This window comes from Chenopodium quinoa, unplaced genomic scaffold, assembly GCF_001683475.1.
Source record: "Chenopodium quinoa cultivar QQ74 unplaced genomic scaffold, ASM168347v1, whole genome shotgun sequence".
In the NCBI taxonomy this organism is placed as follows: Eukaryota; Viridiplantae; Streptophyta; class Magnoliopsida; order Caryophyllales; family Amaranthaceae; genus Chenopodium; species Chenopodium quinoa.
Genome location: NW_018745177.1, coordinates 1918829 through 1937917, shown reverse-complemented (window position 1 = coordinate 1937917; position 19089 = coordinate 1918829). Strand labels below are relative to the sequence as shown.

The following is a 19089-nucleotide window of genomic DNA, read 5'->3' as shown; positions in this document are numbered from 1 at the left end:
AAACCTAAACCACGCAGCAACATACAATTTGGTGCCATATAGTGCAATTAGCGGTTCAATTGCAAACTTATTCATTCAAGCCTTTGAGGGTAATTTTTTGAACACATTCAGTATATGTACACCTATATCTATATAAACTAACGGCTCTATTAGGACTCGGTAAGCGGATGTATTGGCCTATTGACAATTGTTGATCACGTTATAACCATATTCTAAAGCTTTTGGCAAGCTATTTACCCTAGATGTAATCCCGTAATTATTAAGAAATCGCATAAAACATGATTAGGGCGCTGGTTTTGGTGAGATTATTAGGGCAAAAATATTTGATTTGACAATTCTCTGCCGATTGACGAATATAAATAAAATTTTAGGTGAAATGATAAATATGTCATCATTTAAAAACATATTTATTATTTATTGTACTTCAAAATAATAATCTATGTCAGTGTCCTTATCAGTCATTTTGCATACTCAAACATCTTTAAACGACAAATTATTTACCACATTTGTTAGTCAAATCACTTAATATAATCAGCTAGTCCAAATCTATTAACACGATCAACTATGGTTTTCAACTTTAAACCATTCACCAAACACGACCAGCGATTTTATGATAATTATGAATTTATAGCGTTATAACTAATTTTATATTTACGAAGTATATTATATTTGAATAATGATATAGTAATGCTGAGTTATTTTAACCCATTATATTTTTTTCAGTTGAATAAAACTAAATTATAAAAGTGGTTTATAGTCGTGATGTGGTTTGGTTAATTTTTTTGGAAACCGCACCTAAACTGCAAATAGCAATTTGGTCAAAGTCACAAACTACACTACAATTTAAAACTACAAATCACGAAAAATCAGTTTGATGTTTGATTTAGATCGCTCTTTGAACAACCTAGCCATGCAATCTTAAACCGCCATATCGATAAACAAAATGGATGCACCTCCCTCTTCTTACACAACAGGGTCGGCTCATAGGGGGAGCACCTTGAGCAACAACTCAGGACTCCCTTTTGTGGGGCCCACATTTTCATTAAAAAAGATATTTATAAAAAAAAAATTATGGAACACTTCTCCATTGTTTAGGGCCCCTACACAAGCCCACAAAAATCATATGGTACTCTTTGAGTGTGACTAAACAAAGGTGCGCCTCTCTCAATCCCTCATGGTACACATCTAAGTTTTTTCTTTGTCCTGAGTTAGTACCTTACGCTTATCTTTTCTGAAGCCTAGATTAAAGTGAAGTTTCTATAGACTAATATCTTTCACTTGGCTTCAAAAATAAAAATAAAATTCAGGAAAAAGGTCCAAAATTGAAAGAAAAATTTGTTTAAAAAAAAACACTTTTAAAAGCACCATTAAATATTTTAAAAGCTTTTTGGTTAAAAAAAAAAAAACCCACTATGTTCATTTTTTTTTTTGCGAGAGAAAACCCATTTCTGCAACTATATTCTAATTAACTTAAATAGACTCTAATTTCTCCCAATTCTTCTAATTAATATCTAACCTACCCAATTACTAAATAATTAGGTTTAATTTATACATTAAAATAAAGAAAAAAAAACACCCCAACCACCAACCAACCCCCCTTCCCATTCTTCCTCCTTTCCCCCTCCCTTGGAAGCAACCCCCTCACCCACCGGACCAGCCGCCCAGATCCCTCACCTACCGAATCTGGACAGCGGGTCCGATGGGGGGGTTAATTAGAGGGTAATTAGGGAAATAGATTTTCTCTCGTCAAAAAAATAAACATGGTGGTTTTTTTAACCAAAAAACTTTTAAAATGTTTTTTTTCATATAATAATGCTTTTAAAAAGGATTTTTTTGACAAATTTTCCAAATTGAAATATATGTGTTGCTTAATTATTATTTATTCCGAGCTAGAGATCAAGTTGAAGAAAGATCTTTTAGCTCAATATCTAGCCTTATTCCCTTTAGGATAGCATGACCCATATTTATAGCATAATCTTAGCCCAATTTGTTAAATTTGTTTTATCTTAGTCCGTTTTGATTTTAGTCCTTCTCCATGATTGTTTAAGCCCACTCCTTAACAATTTGGCCCAAAATGCTATATATTTTTCAGGGAGGGCTAAAATCTAATATATATATATAAAGGGGAGTTTTTTCCCGAGTTTTTAGAGAGCCACATAGGATCTAATTTTCTTAGTGCGCCATGTAAGATTATAAATCTTAGTAGTAGCCAATTAAATAGGAGATTATTAATTTTTTTTAGAATTAAATAATTCAAATGCCATGTAAGCAAAATTGGCGAATGAGATTATGGCACCAAATTGTATGTTGCTGCGTGGTTTAGAACTTCTGGATATATGACAAGGGAATAAACGCGTTGTCAATTGTCTATCCCTTGATCAAATACAATTTATACAACCTAAATAAACCTAATACGAGTATAAGGCAAGCATAGGGGTCTGTAGACAACTAAAAATGTCTCCCCAAAACCAAACCCGATGATGAACAACCTTTCACCGCCACTATTGGTCGGGTTCAGTATTTAATCCCGAGAGTGCTTAAAAAATCGTATTTGATTAAATTCATATTTTTGAACAGTTCATGGACTAGTCTTGATGTTTGGAAAAAGCATAGTTTTAATTTCAGCCCAAACTTATTAGCCCAAACCTTTTTTATTTTATTGTTTTATTATTTATTTTTGGCCCAAACCTTTTATTTATTTTATTTAATTATATTCTAATTTTATCCCAAAAAATAATAAATCAGAAAATGGCCCGAAATTATCAATCGGCACTTAAAATGCTGAACGAAAAGAGGGTTTAAAATGTATTTAGAAGAAAAAGCAGGCTGGAAATTCCCGCGCCACGGCAGGTACCCACCGTATCACGGGAATCCTTCCCGTCTGACGGTGGGATTTCCCGTGACACGGGAAATCTGCCTTGACACGGGAAATTCCGTGTCTTTTCCGCGTAAACCCTTAACGCGTTTTCTTCCCCGTTTTACTGAAAATTTCTCGCGTCACACTAAAATGCATCGTGTCACGGGAATGTTTCCCGTCTGACGGTGGGACTTCCCGTGTCACGGTACAGTTTTCCGTGTCGCGGGATAATTTTTTAGGGTTTTTATCATTTTAGAGTTCCGTGTGCTCCCTCAGCACATTTTCCCTATAAATACCCCCTCATTTTTGATGTACGGGGCACCAATAATCATTCTCTCTCACCTTACACCAAATATCATTCTCTTCTCCCTCTTTAACCTAATTTCTAGCATCCTTATTCTTCCATAATAATTCCCCTAAGCACTCCAAGGAATCTATACTTAACCCGAGGTTCCGTCCTTAAACCAAGGCGTGAAAGGTACAAATAACTGAGGGTTTGGACCAAATCAACTCTACTTTTTATTTAATTTAATTTCCATTTGATTTATATTTTTATTGAAGTTACTAACAGTTTATTCATGATGTAGCAATTTAAAGGAACGCGCGGAATGTAAGTAATTAATTAATTTAATTACTCTTATTTTATTTTCTTAAATGCATGTGGAGCGAATTGAATATTTTGTTTGTATGCCTTTGAGATCACAGGAGTGCTTTTCAATATAAGAATCGAGTAGAGGCCAATACGGGCGAATGTGACTCCATGACTCACTTCGTACCATCATTCCCGATCCTCCTTTCGTGGTTCAGAACCATATGGAGTTAGTAATCTCATGGATTATGAATGGGGTGTAACCTTCACGGGTCAATCGTTTTTGCCTTTGTTGTCCCTTATCATGGTTGCCTTTTATGATCCGTGAACGGTTTACAAGTTCCTTAAAAACTTGTTGGCAGCTCCCTACTTTATTTGTCCCTAATCGTATTATGTCAATTCCCACTTCCTATGAGTGCCAAGCATATTCACAACATGCTTTTAACGTAGGTGCACTTCAAGCGACGCCTACAGGGTCGAACCACAGGGAACGAATAAACACCACCAAATGTTATCGACAATTAAGCTAGTCCGGAATAGGAGATAAATAAACTAAAGTCTAAAGATGCTAAAACAAGAAATAAAACAATAAGGGAAATGGTTAGGTATAGCATTCACTTGAACATAAACAAAGGCATAGAAATTGAATTACTTATGAACTAAACATGCTCGAATATCGAAGTAAAAGATCCAATCTAGCCGCCTTCCGGGGTCAATTGGCTTCTCCTAACATAGCCTCTATGCTTCCACATTAGAACCATATACTAGGAGGTACTATTAAATAACAATCGATAATAATGAACCTTAACTAAGTCAACTTCCGTTCCTTGTTAGCAAAGATTCACCTTTAATCAACCAACAATGTGCATTTGCAAGAAGATTAAAGAATATCAAGCATATAATGACTTTAATCACAAATAAATCAATTCTAAACTCTAGAACATGCTCAAGGTCCAACTACACCACAACCATCCCCTTAATGAGGAAATTACTCACTAATCATGCTAATAACAAGATTAATTAACAAATAATCAAGAATAAACATGATTAACAAGCAATACCAACAACTAAAATAATAATCAAAAGAAAGCAATAAAAATAGAGGAGAGAGAGTTATAGATTCTCATTGATTGAATGTTAAAATCTACAAGCAAGGTGATCAATCTTCCTCTTCAATATCCAAGAACAACAATGGTGAAACCCTCACCTTCTCTCTCTAAACTACTCTAATCCTAACCTAAACCTAGAGAGAGAAGCTCTCCTAAAAACTGATTAGATAATTGTATAAATGATAATTGTCCCCCCCCCCCTTTTTAATTACCCCAAAATTGGGTATAAATACAAAGCTAATAAAACTTCCCGTAAAAAAAAAAGCTAATAAAACTAAGCAAATAATAGAAAAGAAAAAAAAATGAAAAGGAAAAATAAAAAAAGAGACTAATTATAAATAATAAAAGGAAGAAATAAGAAAAGGGGGAGGAAAAGAAAAAAAAAAAACAAAATCGAATCCCCCCCAAAACCAATTAGACGCTTTTTTTTCCTCCTTCACATTTGGCTGCTTGAACTCCATTGAAGCGCATCTTCATCACCACCGTTCATCAACTCCATCAATGGCTATCCTCGCTTCGACCTTCAATATCAACCGTTCGATCTTATTAAACATCATGTGCGAAGCTCGTGAAATGGTTCGGTCGAACCATGGGTTGGTGTGACCGAACTACGGGGTTGGTTCGGTCGAACCATGTGTGTGTTCGACCACACCTCTTCAAATTACAAACTTCAAAAGTTTCTGACTCGCACTTTGACCGAACTTTTATGCGGTTTGCTCGAACCCGATTGATTTGCAATTTGCTCTGATTTTGGGCGCTTGATTGAAGGGTTGAGTAATTGTTGTGGATGTGAAGATTGGGTGGCTGAAATTGAGTGGTTGCGGCGGTGGTGCGGTGCGCGGAGAGGTGTATTGAGGTGGCTGGTGCTGGTGAATTCGGGGGCTAATGGGTTGGTGTGAAATGGTGGTGGCACTGTGGTGATTTTGGTGGTAGATTGGAGGTGAGTGTGGCGGCGATGGTTGTTGGGTTGGTGGTGATTGATGGATGCTGGTGATAGGTGCGGCGGGTGTGAGGGCTGCAATATGTGGAGGTTGTTGTTACGGTGTGGGCTGCAATATGCGTGGAGCAGGGGAGTTGTTAGATGGGTGGAAATGGGAGTAATTTGAGCTGGGATTGCCGGCAGTGTTGGTGGCTGACGATGGCTGCGTGGTGGTGTTTTCCAGGCAGCATTGCTGCTTGTTGTTGTTGTGGAGTGAGTGAGGAGCTTGGAGCAGGGGAAATAGGTTGATGGTGTGGTGAAGGGAGCAGGGGAAGTGTTGATTGGTTTTGCTGGTGTGGTGAAGGATAGGAGATGGTGGGGTGAAGGTTAAGGTGGGCAACAGTCAGCAGCTTAGCAAAGAATTGCACACACTTTTACTCATCCCCGAACTCTGAACTCACTTGACATGAAACCCGAGATCCTAAACAAAAAACCGAGGAGAAATCAAGACAAATAAAAATGAAATAAATATTAGGAATAAATAAAGTAAAATAAAAATAGAGAAATAACACTAAACTAATAAAAATTAAATAAAACTATACAAGTAAATAAAATCTAATAAATAACAAAATAAACTTAAAACTAATAAAAACTAAACAAAAACTATACAAGCAAAGAAAGTAAAATAAAATAGACTCAAAACTAATTAAAATAAATAAAAGTAAATTAGAATACTTTCAAGGAAAAATAAAGAACAAAATATAACAAATCAAAAGCAAATTAAATGCGAAAATAAACTAATTCTAATAAAAACTACGAAAAGAACTAAAACACGACAAAATTACCAAATAAACAAGAAATGTTATTAAAGATAAAAAAAAAGAGAAATAAAGGGAAAATAAGATAAAATAAACTCGAAAATGACTCTAAAAATACTTCCTAAGAGTGACATAAATGTCACTCATCAAATTTCCCCAAGCTAAACCTTTGCTCGTCCTCAAGCAAAGATAGAGAAAAAGAGAACAAGATGGAATTATTGAAAGCAAAAGAAGCAAAATAGAAAAAAAAGAGAAAGAATGTACACTAACTCACTGCCGTAGGAATCACGGATGCATTTAGTGTATGCATCAAGCCCTTTAAACCCCCATGTCGCCAAAGAGGACGAGTAAGCTCTCGTGAGGGTTTCCTAAAAGGTTTAACCCACAACTCTTGGCAACACATAACATTCAAGGCAAAGGTGAAATCAAGAAAACTCGAGTTTTACATTTCAAACCAAACACAAACAACGGGCTAAGTGCACAAGAATACAATCCTTTCTAGACATTAAAGGTAGCCAAGCAAAAGAATAGCTAAGGTTGGTACACACATAAAGCATGCAAAGGGTAGAGAACTTAGAGGGACTTACACTCCTCCTTATCTCCAACCAAACTTCCGCACCCTCACTAGTTTTGCATCCACTTTTAAGGTGATATCTCGAGATTCCTCGAAGGAACCGGAAGAAATAAACAATGAAAAACATTTAGGCTACCCGACATCTTGGCATCAATAGCTCGCTCAATAGGCTTGGCTTGATTACCCTCCACCAGTAGTAACTAAACCTCATTAAGGTCAAAAGGTCTTAAAAGGGTTGAAACATTTAGGCTAGAGTAAAGGGTATGGAAATAAATTTGAAAATGGGTGGTAAACTTAGAAGTGAAGCAAGGTTGATCATTCCTCAATTCAAACTCAATAAACTACCAACTTTCAAATAAAAAATTCTAGCAATAGATCACAAAGCAACTCCTCCCCCAAGCTTATTCTTTTTCAACCAAACAACAAATATTTTTGCATTTTCTCAATATTTTTTTTCTTTTTTTTTCTTTTTTTTCATTTCTTTTTATTCTTTGCTCTCGCCTCTTTTAACTTTGAGCGGCTTTTTCTTTCATTTCCTTTATTTTCTTCTCATTTGCTCAAACAATTCAACATATCAAAGATAATCACAAGTACCAAAATTTGAGTTTTTCACTTCTTTTTCTCACTTTCATTAACCAAAAATATAAATCAAGTCCCAAGAATGCTTCAAAAAAACTAATAAAGGTGAAAATAAAGCAAAGGTCCATTGGTTTGTAATGTGGTTATACCAAAGAAGGGAAAAAAGGCTTGAATTGGGTTACTAAATGAGCAAATGCAAAAGAAAAATAAAAGAATAGAAAATAATAAAACAAAACAAAGTCCTAATTGCCTTCGTCTTCCCCTAGGTTGGTTCGGTCTCGATCTCGGGTAGAATCAAGCCAAATTCTCAATATGAGCTAGCAATGCCAAGGATCCAGACGCTACACATGAAAGAAATATAGAAGGCTAGAACAATATAAACACATCCTCACAAGAATGACAGTAGTGGAGTAGCAAAAATCACCTTTAAAGCTTCAACTAGCTAGAGAGCGAAAACCATCTTACCACAAACCAAGTGAGCTAAAGTCTCATAGCCCTTAAGTTCTACTACCTTGGCAACGTTATATGCGTGAACCAATCCCGACATCCAAGTGCACAAAAACCTCTAACAACTAGGAAAGAGAGTATTCTAGGTGTTAAAGCCCAAATATGTCTAATATTGAAACAAAACATTTTGAAACCTTGACTTTAATGCCATGGAAAGACACTATACACACGAATATTCACAAAACCAACAATACTCAAGAATGCATATACAATTGTGCAAGATGAAAGCATGATCAATCAAAGCTGCAAATACCAAAAGTCAACTCAATAAGGCACTCATGGCCATCCAAACATAGAAAACCAATCTCAATATTAGACTTTGGCAAGTATGGGAGAAATAAATCAAGCAATCATGAGACTATGGATTAAGAAACCACCAAGAGATATAGATAACCCCCCAAGATAGCGAATAGCTACTCCCCCAAGCTAGAATGGAGCAATGTCCTCAGTGCTCAAAATAAAGGCAAAAAAGGGTGGTGGGAGGGGAAGAAAGAAAACACATCCACACAACAAATCATAATTCATTCAATCCACATGCATTTAAGAAATAAAATTTAAGATGAGGGAAGAAGGAAAGAGTATACCAAATGTGAGGTGGGTGTTGAAACCAGCAATTGAGCACATTGTCCACATTTTCATCTAATTCCTCGTCTTTGTTGCTTTTCTAAATGCAAGCAATCATTGGTGTGCTTCTTCTCAAGGATCTCAATCCAAAATCCTTGCACATGAGTATATGCATCAAGTACCTATACACATAGACAAGAGAGTAAACAAAAATGAGAAACGTAAAAGAAAGAAAAAGAAAGCAATAAAACACGAGTTACTTCTCGAGAAAGACTTGCTTAACGTCCAAGCATGACCAATCTAGTAAATAATTCGACAAAGAACACAAAAGCTTGTCATATGCACCGGCAAACATATCAAGAAATAGAGCACACGCGATGCTCATATGACAAGAAAACATAAAGTACAAGGAGACTTTATGCTTGAGAGAAGGGAGAAAAGAAAAAGTAAAAAAATCAAAAGAAAAATCAAGAAAATAAGACGAAAAAGTAGAAGAATAAAAAGAAAAATAGGGAGACAGACTCTCCTCGTAAAAATCTTTTTGGTTGGCATTATAACTCTTTTACTCATCAACAGCGAAAGAGTTGGGGGCTTCGGAAGCATGGATAGGAAGAGGATCCCTAAGAGGTTCTTTGAGAAAAGAAGGGAGGAACATAGGATAGTAGGAGATATGGTTAAACCTTTGGGAGAAAGGTGTATGAGAAAGGGGAAAAGGGGTAGCTACTCCCTCATCACAAGATCTCACATCACTAATGAGGAAATGAAAATCAATCATGGAATCCTCAAATGAAGATCCCTCACGTTCTGCTTCTCCCTCCAGCTCAAAAACTCCAAATGATTCAACCTAAACCTCCTCTTCACAACCTTGAGCAACATCTCCCTTAAATTTCTCAAGGCCTACCATCTCAAAATCAAGAGTAAATGGGGACAAATTTCTCTCAAACTCATCATCTCTTTCTAATGAAGCCTTATCAATGAACTCACTCATAAGGTTATGGGCTACCGTTTGAAACTCAAGAAATATTTGTGCCATAATCTCAAATGAGTCCAAATCATCATGGATAGACGATTTAAAAGCTTGCTCATTGGAATCATCTAGGGGACTATGAGGAACACCTTTAGAATTCATGCAAAAATCGGATGCAATATGAGAAAGAACATGCACTTCATCATCATTAGAATGTACCTCATTACATTGAGCTATGGGGAGCATCAAGCACATCATGAGAATTCATATTAGACAAATCATGACAATTAGCATCAACATTAAAAGCATGAGAATCCCGAACATAAGTATCATGATTGGCCCTCTCCCAATCATAATTATCCCTAGCTAACCATGAATAGAAATCCCAAGCTTCATCCAAAGACATGTCTTGAAATCTACCATTTAACATATTGTCAACTACTCCTCTAAAATGCTCATTTAATCCCAAATTAATGATTTTGCAATAATCACCCTTGGTAAAACCTTTAACACCATCTAGGAAATCCTCAAGTCTATTGAAATACACCCAAAACGGTTCATTATCAAATTGAGGAATAGAAATATAAGCCATTTTTTTTTACATAAAGCAACACAAATAAAAACCAACAAATAGAATGAAAATTATATACAATGGACTAGTCTCAATAAGATAACACAACGGTAATGGAAGTCGTTCCTCGGCAACGGCGCCAATTTGACAAGTGAATAAACGCGTCGTCAATTGTCTATCCCTAGATCAAATACAATTTATACAACCTAAACAAACCTAATATGAGAATAAGGCAAGCATAGGGGTCGAACCACAAGGAACGAGTAAACACCACCAGGAACGAGTAAACACCACCAAATGTTATCGACAATTAAACTAGTCCGGAATAGGAGATAAATGAACTAAAGTCTAAAGATTCTAAAACAAGAAATAAAACATTAAGGGAAATGGTTTAGGTATAGCATTCACTTGAACATAAACAAAGGCATAGAAATTGAATTAATTATGAACTAAACATGCTTGAACATCGAAGTAAAAGATCCAATGTAGCCGTCTTCCGGGGTCAATTGGCTTCACCTAACATAGCCTCTATGCTTCCACATTAGAACTATATACTATGAGGTACTATTAAATAACAATCGATAATAATTAACCTTATCTAAGTCAACTTCCGTTCCTTGTTAGCAAAGATTCACCTTTAATCAACCAACAATGTGCACTTGCAAGAAGATTAAAGAATATCAAGCATATAAAGACTTAAATCACAAATAAATCAATTCTAAACCCTAGAACATGCTCAAGGTCCAACTACACCACAACCATCCCCTTAATGGGGAAATTACTCACTTATCATGCTAATAACAAGATTAATTAACAAATAATCAATAATAAACATGATTAACAAGAAATACAAACAACTGAAATAATAATCAAAAGAAAGCAATAAAAATAGAGGAGAGAGAGTTAGAGATTCTCATTAATTGAATGTGAAAATCTACAAGCAAGATGATCAATCTTTCTCTTCAATATCCAAGCTCAACAATGGTGAAACCCTCACCTTCTCTCTCTAAACTACACTAATCCTAACCTAAACTTAGAGAGTTAGAGAGAGAAGCTCTCCTAAAAACTGATTAGAGAATTGTATAAATGATAATTGTTCCCCCCCTCTTTAATTACCCCAAAATTGGGTATAAATACAAAGCTAATAAAACTAAGAAAATAATAGAAAAGAAAATAAAATGAAAAGGAAAAATAAATAAAGAAACTAATTACAAAAAATAAAAGAAAGAAATAAGAAAAGGGGGAGGAAAAGAAAAATAAAATAAAAAGAAAAAAAAAACCAAAATCAAATCCCCCTAAAACCAATCAGACGCTTTTTTTTCCTCCTTCACATTTGGCTGCATGAACTCCATTGAAGCGCATCTTCATCACCACCGTTCATCAACTCCATCAATGGCTATCATCGCTTCAACCTTCAATATCAACCGTTCGATCTTATTAAACATCATGTGCGAAGCTCGTGAAATGGTTCGGTCGAACCTTGGGTTGGTCTGGCCGAACTACGAGGTTGGTTCGGTCGAACCATGGGTGTGTTCGACCACACCTCTTCAAATTACAAAACTTCAAAAGTTTATGACTCGCACTTTAACGAACTCCTATGCGGTTTGCTCCAACCCGATTGATTTGCTTTTTGCTCTGATTTTGGGCGCTTGATTGAAGGGTTGAGTAATTGCGGTGGATGCGAAGATTGGGTGGCTAAAATTGAGTGGTTGCAGCGGTGGTGCGGTGCGCGGAGAAGTGTATTGAGGTGGCTGGTGCTGGTGAATTCGGGGGCTAATGGGTTGGTGTGAAATGGTGGTGGCACTGTGGTGATTTGGTGGTAGATTGGAGGTGAGTGCGGTGGCGATGGTTGTTGGGTAGGTGGTGATTGATGGCTGTTGGGGATAGGTGTAGCGGGTGTGAGGGCTACAATATGTGGAGGTTGTTGTTGCGGTGTGGGCTGTAATATGCGTGGAGCAGGGGAGTTGTTAGGTGGGTGGAAATGGGAGTAATTTGAGCTGGGTTTGCCGGTGGTGTTGGTGGCTGACGATGGCTGCGTGGTGGTGTTTGCCAGGCAGCATTGCTGATGGTTATTGTTGTGGAGTGACACTAGTAGAAAAATACAAAAAGGCAACCCCCAAATGGCACCGATTCAGACCAAACCGGTGCCAAAAACCGCCCTAAAAATGGGCGGGATTTTAAACCAAGAGTAATGGCACTGGTTCAGATTAAACCGGTGCCAAAAATACAAAGGGAACCGGTTTGAACCGGTGCCACTGAACCGGTCCAAGGTTTTTAGGAAAAACCGGAACATTAAAACCCTAAAACCCTTATAAGCTTCGATCTCCTTATCTCTCCTCCTCTCCGCCTCCATTCCCCCATTTCATCTCCTCTCCTTCTCTCTCCTCCTTCTCTCTCCTCTCTCTCTCTTCGTTCTTCTTTCTTCTTTCATCTCCTTCGATCTCCTCTCTCTCTCTCTATTCGTTCTTCTTTAGTCTTTCAACTCCCTTCGATCTCCTATATGCAGCAACCAAAGCTCGAGGACCACCACAAAGCTCGATCTCCTCTCATTAGCGCAACTACAGCCGCCGCCACCACCACAAAGTTCGAGCACCACCACCGGCATCAACATCAACAACAATTTCTGGGATTTTTTTTTCAAGTTCTGGCTTTTTTTTTTCGATTTTAATTGTTTTTGTTTTCGATTCACCAATTTTGGTTTTGTTTTCGATTCACCAATTTTGGTTTTTGATTTTGATTTTGGTTTTTGATTTTGGTTTTCGATTTTGGTTTTTATTTTGGATTTCGATTTTAATTTGCCTTTTATTTTGGATTTTGGTTTTTTTCCTATTTGTTTCGTATTTGTTTTTTTTTTTTTTCCGATTTTGATTTTGTTTTTTTTCGAATTTTTGGTTTCTTTTTTTCGATTTCAATTTTGGTTTTTTTTTGGTTTTTGATTTTGATTTTGGTGTTTGATTTTGGTTTTCGATTTTGGTTTTTATTTTGGATTTCGTTTTTAGGGTTTCGATTTTAATTTGCCTTTTACTTTGGATTTTAGTTTTTTTTTCCTATTTTTTTTCGTATTTGTTTTTTTTTTCGATTTTTATTTTTTTTCGAATTTTTGGTTTCTTTTTTCGATTTCAATTTTGGTTTTTTTTCGTTTTTGATAATTTTTTATATTTCAATTTCAATTTGTGTTTTATATTTTATATTTTGATAATTTTGGTTTTTTTTTTGTTTTTGATAATTTTTTATATTTCGATTTCAATTTCTGTTTTATATTTTATATTTTGATAATTTTGGTTTTTTTTTCGTTTTTGATAATGTTTCAATTTTTTGATAATTTTTATATATTCTTAAGCTTATTTTTACCAATTGATTTGTTTTCCTGTTTTAATTAGTGTGTATAGATTATGCAAGAATATTGATATGTTCATGTTGTAATTTTTTTTATTTATTTATAATGTTAGTTGTAATTGATCTATATTGTAATTTTGGATTTCATTATATATTGTAAATTTTGGATTTCATTATGTATTGTAAATTTTAGATTATATATATTGAAACCAATTCGATTTTTGTTGTGAATTGTTATTTTTTTTCAGTTGATTTTATTGGTAAGTGAAAAAAAACCAAAAAAAAAAAAAAATGGACATTTTTGGCACTGGTTAACCGGTGCCAAAAGGAGGATAAATATTTTTTTATAGTATTTTTGGCACCGGTTTTGAACCGGTGCCAAATAGGGGGGTATTTGGCACCCCCCACATAGGCACGGGTTCAAACTGGTGCCTTAGGCTGGGTTTGAACCGATGCCAAATGCGTTTTTTCACGTAGTGTGAGTGAGGAGCTGGGAGCAGGGGAAATAGGTTGATGGTGTGGTGAAGGGAGTAGGGGAAGTGTTGATTGGGTTTTCTGGTGTGGTGGGGGATAGGAGATGGTGGGGTGAAGGTTAAGGTGGGCAACGGTCAGCAGCTTAGCAAAGAATTGCACACACTTTTACTCGTCCCCGAACTCTGAACTCACTTGACATGAAACCCGGGACCCTAAACACAAAACCGAGGAGAAATCAAGATAAATAAAAATGAAATAAATAAATTAGGAATAAATAAAGTAAAAGAGAAAAAGAGAAATAACACTAAACTAATAAAAATTAAATAAATCTATACAAGTAAATACAATCAAATAAATAACAAAATAAACTTAAAACTAATAAAATCTAAACAAAAACTATACAAGCAAAGAAGTAAAATAAAATAGACTCAAAACTAATTAAAATAAATAAAAGTAAATTAGAATACTTTCAAGGAAAAATAAAGAACGAAATATAACAAATCAAAAGCAAATAAAATACGAAAATAAACTAATTCTAATAAAAATTACGAGAAGAACTAAAACACGACAAAATTACCAAATAAACAAGAAATGTTATTAAACAGAAAACAAGAGAAAGAAAGGGAAAATAAGATAAAATAAACACGAAAATGACTCTAAACATACTTCCTAAGAGTGACATAAATGTCACTTATCAATATATTAGTGGATTCCTTTGACATGAGTGGAACACTGATTCCATTCAATGATTGATTTAACTGTGGTACACTCAAACGTCTAGCCGTAACTGGAGATTATAAAGGGTGTTTCCCGGTTTCTTCATGAGTTGAGTGGGAGCTTTGGTTGCAATAAATTGGATTGAGTCTACCTATTTAGTTAGGAATGTGTCTTGGGCCAAAATGCATGGCCGTGCTCAAATGAATTACATAGTAATCATTTGTTCTGTGAATCTAACTCAGTATTTCAAGAAAAGATTTGTAGACTATTATGATCACGACATGAGATGCAATCATATTATCAAATCGACACACATTGACTTAAGGAATTTGAATATTGCGTACTTGTCTCAGACAAGTGGGAGATTGAAGGAGTTATATCTTCGATAAGTGCAATTACTAGATATATCAAGGATCACTATTATGGAGATAATAAGTTCGTTTTTTTGGGTCGTCATTGTTTGTTGCTAGATATGACAAATGATCTTTGGGCTAGTTAAATAGTCCAAAGCCCAATAGAATGGATCCTATGAGGTCACACAACAAGGGTATTGGGTTAAACAAGTAAGAGGCCTATTAATGGGCCTCATGAGATTATGACATACCATGTAGAGTGTTGGGCTAGAGTAGTGTGTTAAGGATAAGGAGTTTGGGCTTAACATTAACTCTTATTTAGAAATATGATCTACAAATAAGATCCATGCCTAGGGTTGCAGTAAGTCATAATTAACTTACAGTAAATTATAACACAAGGCAACCAGCTTTCAAAAGCCCTAAACTCCCTTTTCTCTCATCTCACTCACGGCTCTCCCTCTCCCCTCACGTTCGTACGGCCGGCGCCCATAGGTGGTGGTTCGTGGTGGTTATCGTGGTGGTTCTTGGTTAGTTTGTCTCTCTTCTCCGTTGAAGGTTGATTGAAGCGTTCAATCACGACTAACTAGCATAAGTGGAGGTTTAACTTGTGCTCGTGGACCAAGTAGAGGAATCACACTTGGTGTTCTTTATCTCCCTTTGTTCTTGCTCGATCGCACGTGGAATCACGCTTCAAAGTTACGATTATATGTTCTTTATGTGTTATGCATTAGATTTTGAGATTAGGTACTGTATGAATATGATTCATGTTTTTTCCGCAATTAGTACCTATAATCTCCTACACTTTGTTTTATTGTTATTTGTTTATTCTAATTTTTTTAATTCCTGTGTAATTTTATAAATAGAAATGTAAAAAAGGGATGGAGGATTGGAGGGAGTACAAAATTAGAGCGATATTAGCCAAAATAGTCGGATTTATTTTGCCAAATCTACTCTTATCTAGAGGTGTCAAAAGCACACCCGAACCGACCCGATCCGAATATTATCCAATTCAGATTTGGACTCGGGTAGATATAATAATTTAATATGACTTAACTTTAAATATTGACTCGACCCGACCCAACCATATTAAACCTAATCCGATCATTAGAAATCTATATCTATATCTATATCTATACTTAGTATTTAAAAACTCTAACCGGAAAATACACATATCTCCATTCTATAACACTTTTCTAGCTTCTTTTACATTAGATGTGCCACATGTCTTTTTATATTTATTTTTAAATTTTTTTTATTACACTATCTTAATTATTTTATTAAACTTATTTTTTCATCTTTCTCATACACGCTTCCTATTCATCTCCCCTATTCAATTCAACCTTTTCCTTTTCTCTCTTTAATTTTACATTCACTTTTTTTTTTTTTTTTTTTTTTTTTTTTTTTTTTTTTTTTTAACTCTTATCCAACAACTGTGACGAGACAAGCTTAAGGAATTTCTCATGTTTTCATTTTATTTATTTTTTTGCTACAATCTTTTCACTTTTTGATATTCTCCCCTAATCTTCCAGCAATGGGTACTCTTTCACCATTTTTTTTTTTTTACTCTTATCCAACAACTGTGACGAGACAAGCTTAAGGAATTTCTCATGTTTTCATTTTATTTATTTTTTTTGCTACAATCTTTTCACTTTTTGATATTCTCCCCTAATCTTCCAGCAATGGGTACTCAGAGTTCTTCATTGAACCGGCTCCTCAGCTTTGTCTCCTCCATTTGAAACAGCTTCTTAGGTAACATTTTTCTTTGTTTTTTAAGTATCACATTATCGTCGATTTTGTTATCAGTATAATCAATTTAGGGTTGTTCTGTGGTAGATTGATTGAACTATTGATTAGAATTAAAGCTATGAAGATTATATACATCGATTTTGCTGCTAGAGTTTTACAATCTGGAATTTCTGTTAATATTCTTAAGCCAGAAGATTTTTAAGTGATTTTTATATAATAATTGAGGCAAATTTGGTTGCTAATGTGTTGCAGAACCCTTTAATGCTTAATGCTTTTCTTATTTTTTTATTTTAAATTTATTTAATTTTATTTTGTATTCTGGGGTACAATGATAAGTTGATAAAGTACTCACTCTTTTCTTTAAATTCTCAATTATTCTGGTTTTCATTGAATAAAATAAATTGGAATGTGGTAATGGGTATTTGAAATATTGGTTTTTTAGGTCTTGTTTAAAATATGGAAAAGTCTAGTATTTTGTAAATTTGTTAGACCTAAAATGTTAGGGAGTTTAACTTTGCTATTTGTAATCTTGTAATTATCAAATTTTTTGATTTCTTGCTTCCTAGTTCCTATGTTAGCTAATATAGTAAGACTTTTATTTGCTTATGTTAGTTTGGTCTTTGTTTTTGTAAGAATTGTTGCTGGATATATATGTTGAAATGCAATTACATATAGGCGCATGATGAGGAGTTTGAGGCAATGGGCAATGACGTTTGCACTTCGAGATGAAGGAGAGGCAGCGTTGGACCACTGAAGAGGACGCGTTACTAAGTGCATATGTTAAGCAATATGGTCCAAGAGAATGGCATCTTGTCTCCCAGCGAATGAACACACTCCTTGATAGGGATGCCAAGTCTTGTTTAGAGAGGTGGAAGAATTACCTAAAACCCGGGATTAAGAAAGGTTCACTCACAGAGGAGGAGCAGCGCCTTGTTATCCGTCTCCAAGCCATGCACGGGAATAAATGGAAGAAAATCGCTGCAGAGGTGCCTGGGCGTACTGCTAAAAGATTAGGCAAGTGGTGGGAGGTGTACAAAGAGAAACAGGAGAGGACTAAAAAGGAAACTAGCAAGTGCTTGGAGCCAATTGAAGAGGGCAAGTACGACCATACATTGGAAACTTTTGCAGAGAAACTAGTGAAAGAACGGATGCCCCCTAGGCAAACATTTCTTATGGCTACCTCCAATGGGGTTTTTTTACATAGTGATCACCCCTCTCCCCCTGTGCCCCCTCCACCTCCGGTTACTTCTACCACAACTATGCTCCCTCCATGGCTTTCTACCTCTAATGGAGTTTGGCTGCCATCTTCTCCTTATGTTACCTTAAGTCTCTCGTCGTCTATTGTCCCTACGCATCCCCCAACTCCAGTGACTTGGGTTCCACAAGAAATGGGATCCCATAATATTGATAACTACCCTCTTACTTTGGGTTGCTTGCCATCTTGTGCTGGGGCACATCCTGAGCAGATGATCATGTCAGAGCTCATGGATTGCTGTGGAGAATTGGATGAGGGGCACCATGCTCTGGCAGCTCATAAGAAGGAAGCTGCTTGGAGATTAAATAGAGTGGAGCTTCAACTAGAGTCAGAGAAGGCCAATCGAAAGAGGGAAAAGATGGAGGAGATTGAGGCAAAGATAAACGCTCTCAAGGATGAGCAGAAAGCTAGCATTGAGAGAATCGAAGCAGAGTGCCGGGAGCAGCTTGCTGGGCTACGGAGAGACGCTGAAGCTAAGGAGCAGAAGCTTGCTGAGCAATGGGTTACTAAGCACACGCGGATTACAAAGTTACTTGATCAGATGGGCTGCAGGACTCGGGTTACTGAACCAAGTTGATTCTCCAGAGCAAAATGGACTAACTATTAAATTACATATTGTCTGTTTTTTGCATTGCTGATTAGTTTGCAATTTGTGCACTTGATGTGTTTGCATTGATCTCTTTCAATAATAATATTGTTTCTTCCACTACCATATCCTGTGTACTTGCAAGAGATTACACAATGATCTAGTAGATTGTGAGAAGTTTTGTCTCTCTTATATCCGCTTATAGATGCCTAAAAGTCGTTATACTCTCTCTATTTCATTGTATTTTGCTTGGAGGGCTTTTATTGAATTTGATAGCAGAAAGTTCAGACGAAATGAGAGACTTTTAATTTTAGTAATTAAAGTTGTTTTTGTGCCTACCTTAATATTGGACTGATTTCAGTTGATTTTAATTGACTCAGGATGGGTCAAAATTCAAATTAATTTTCGCTAATCAAATATGTATACTCTCTGATCATAAGGTGCAAAAAGTGTTGAAGTTTGAGAGGTATAAGGTCAATACTTGAGGGCATAGGAGATGGAGGGATGGTCCCCCCGGTTGGTGGGTCGATCCTCATTTCCCCATTCCTGTGATAGGACGGCTGAGAGG

At 35.8% G+C, this 19089-nt stretch overlaps 1 protein-coding gene across 2 annotated transcripts; it reads left to right on the top strand.

Moving 5' to 3' along the window:
• The first annotated feature begins 16002 nt into the window (after window positions 1-16002).
• Window positions 16003-18815, top strand: LOC110710750 (transcription factor AS1-like). 2 transcript variants are annotated; one of them, XM_021889086.1, is made up of 2 exons: window positions 16003-16683; window positions 17314-18815. In XM_021889086.1, exon 2 carries the CDS (start codon window positions 17406-17408, stop codon window positions 18510-18512), a length of 1107 nt encoding a protein of 368 aa, XP_021744778.1. In that variant the 5' UTR covers window positions 16003-16683; window positions 17314-17405; the 3' UTR covers window positions 18513-18815. The 2 variants fall into 2 exon arrangements, with proteins under 2 accessions (XP_021744778.1, XP_021744777.1); XM_021889085.1 differs by having other exon boundaries at window positions 16004-16683; window positions 17356-18815.
• The last annotated feature ends 274 nt before the right edge of the window (window positions 18816-19089 follow it).

What these genes read in the sequence shown, in the direction of transcription:
- LOC110710750 (XM_021889086.1), top strand. Translation starts at nt 17,406, where the DNA reads ATGAAGGAGAGGCAGCGTTGGACCACTGAAGAGGACGCGTTACTAAGT.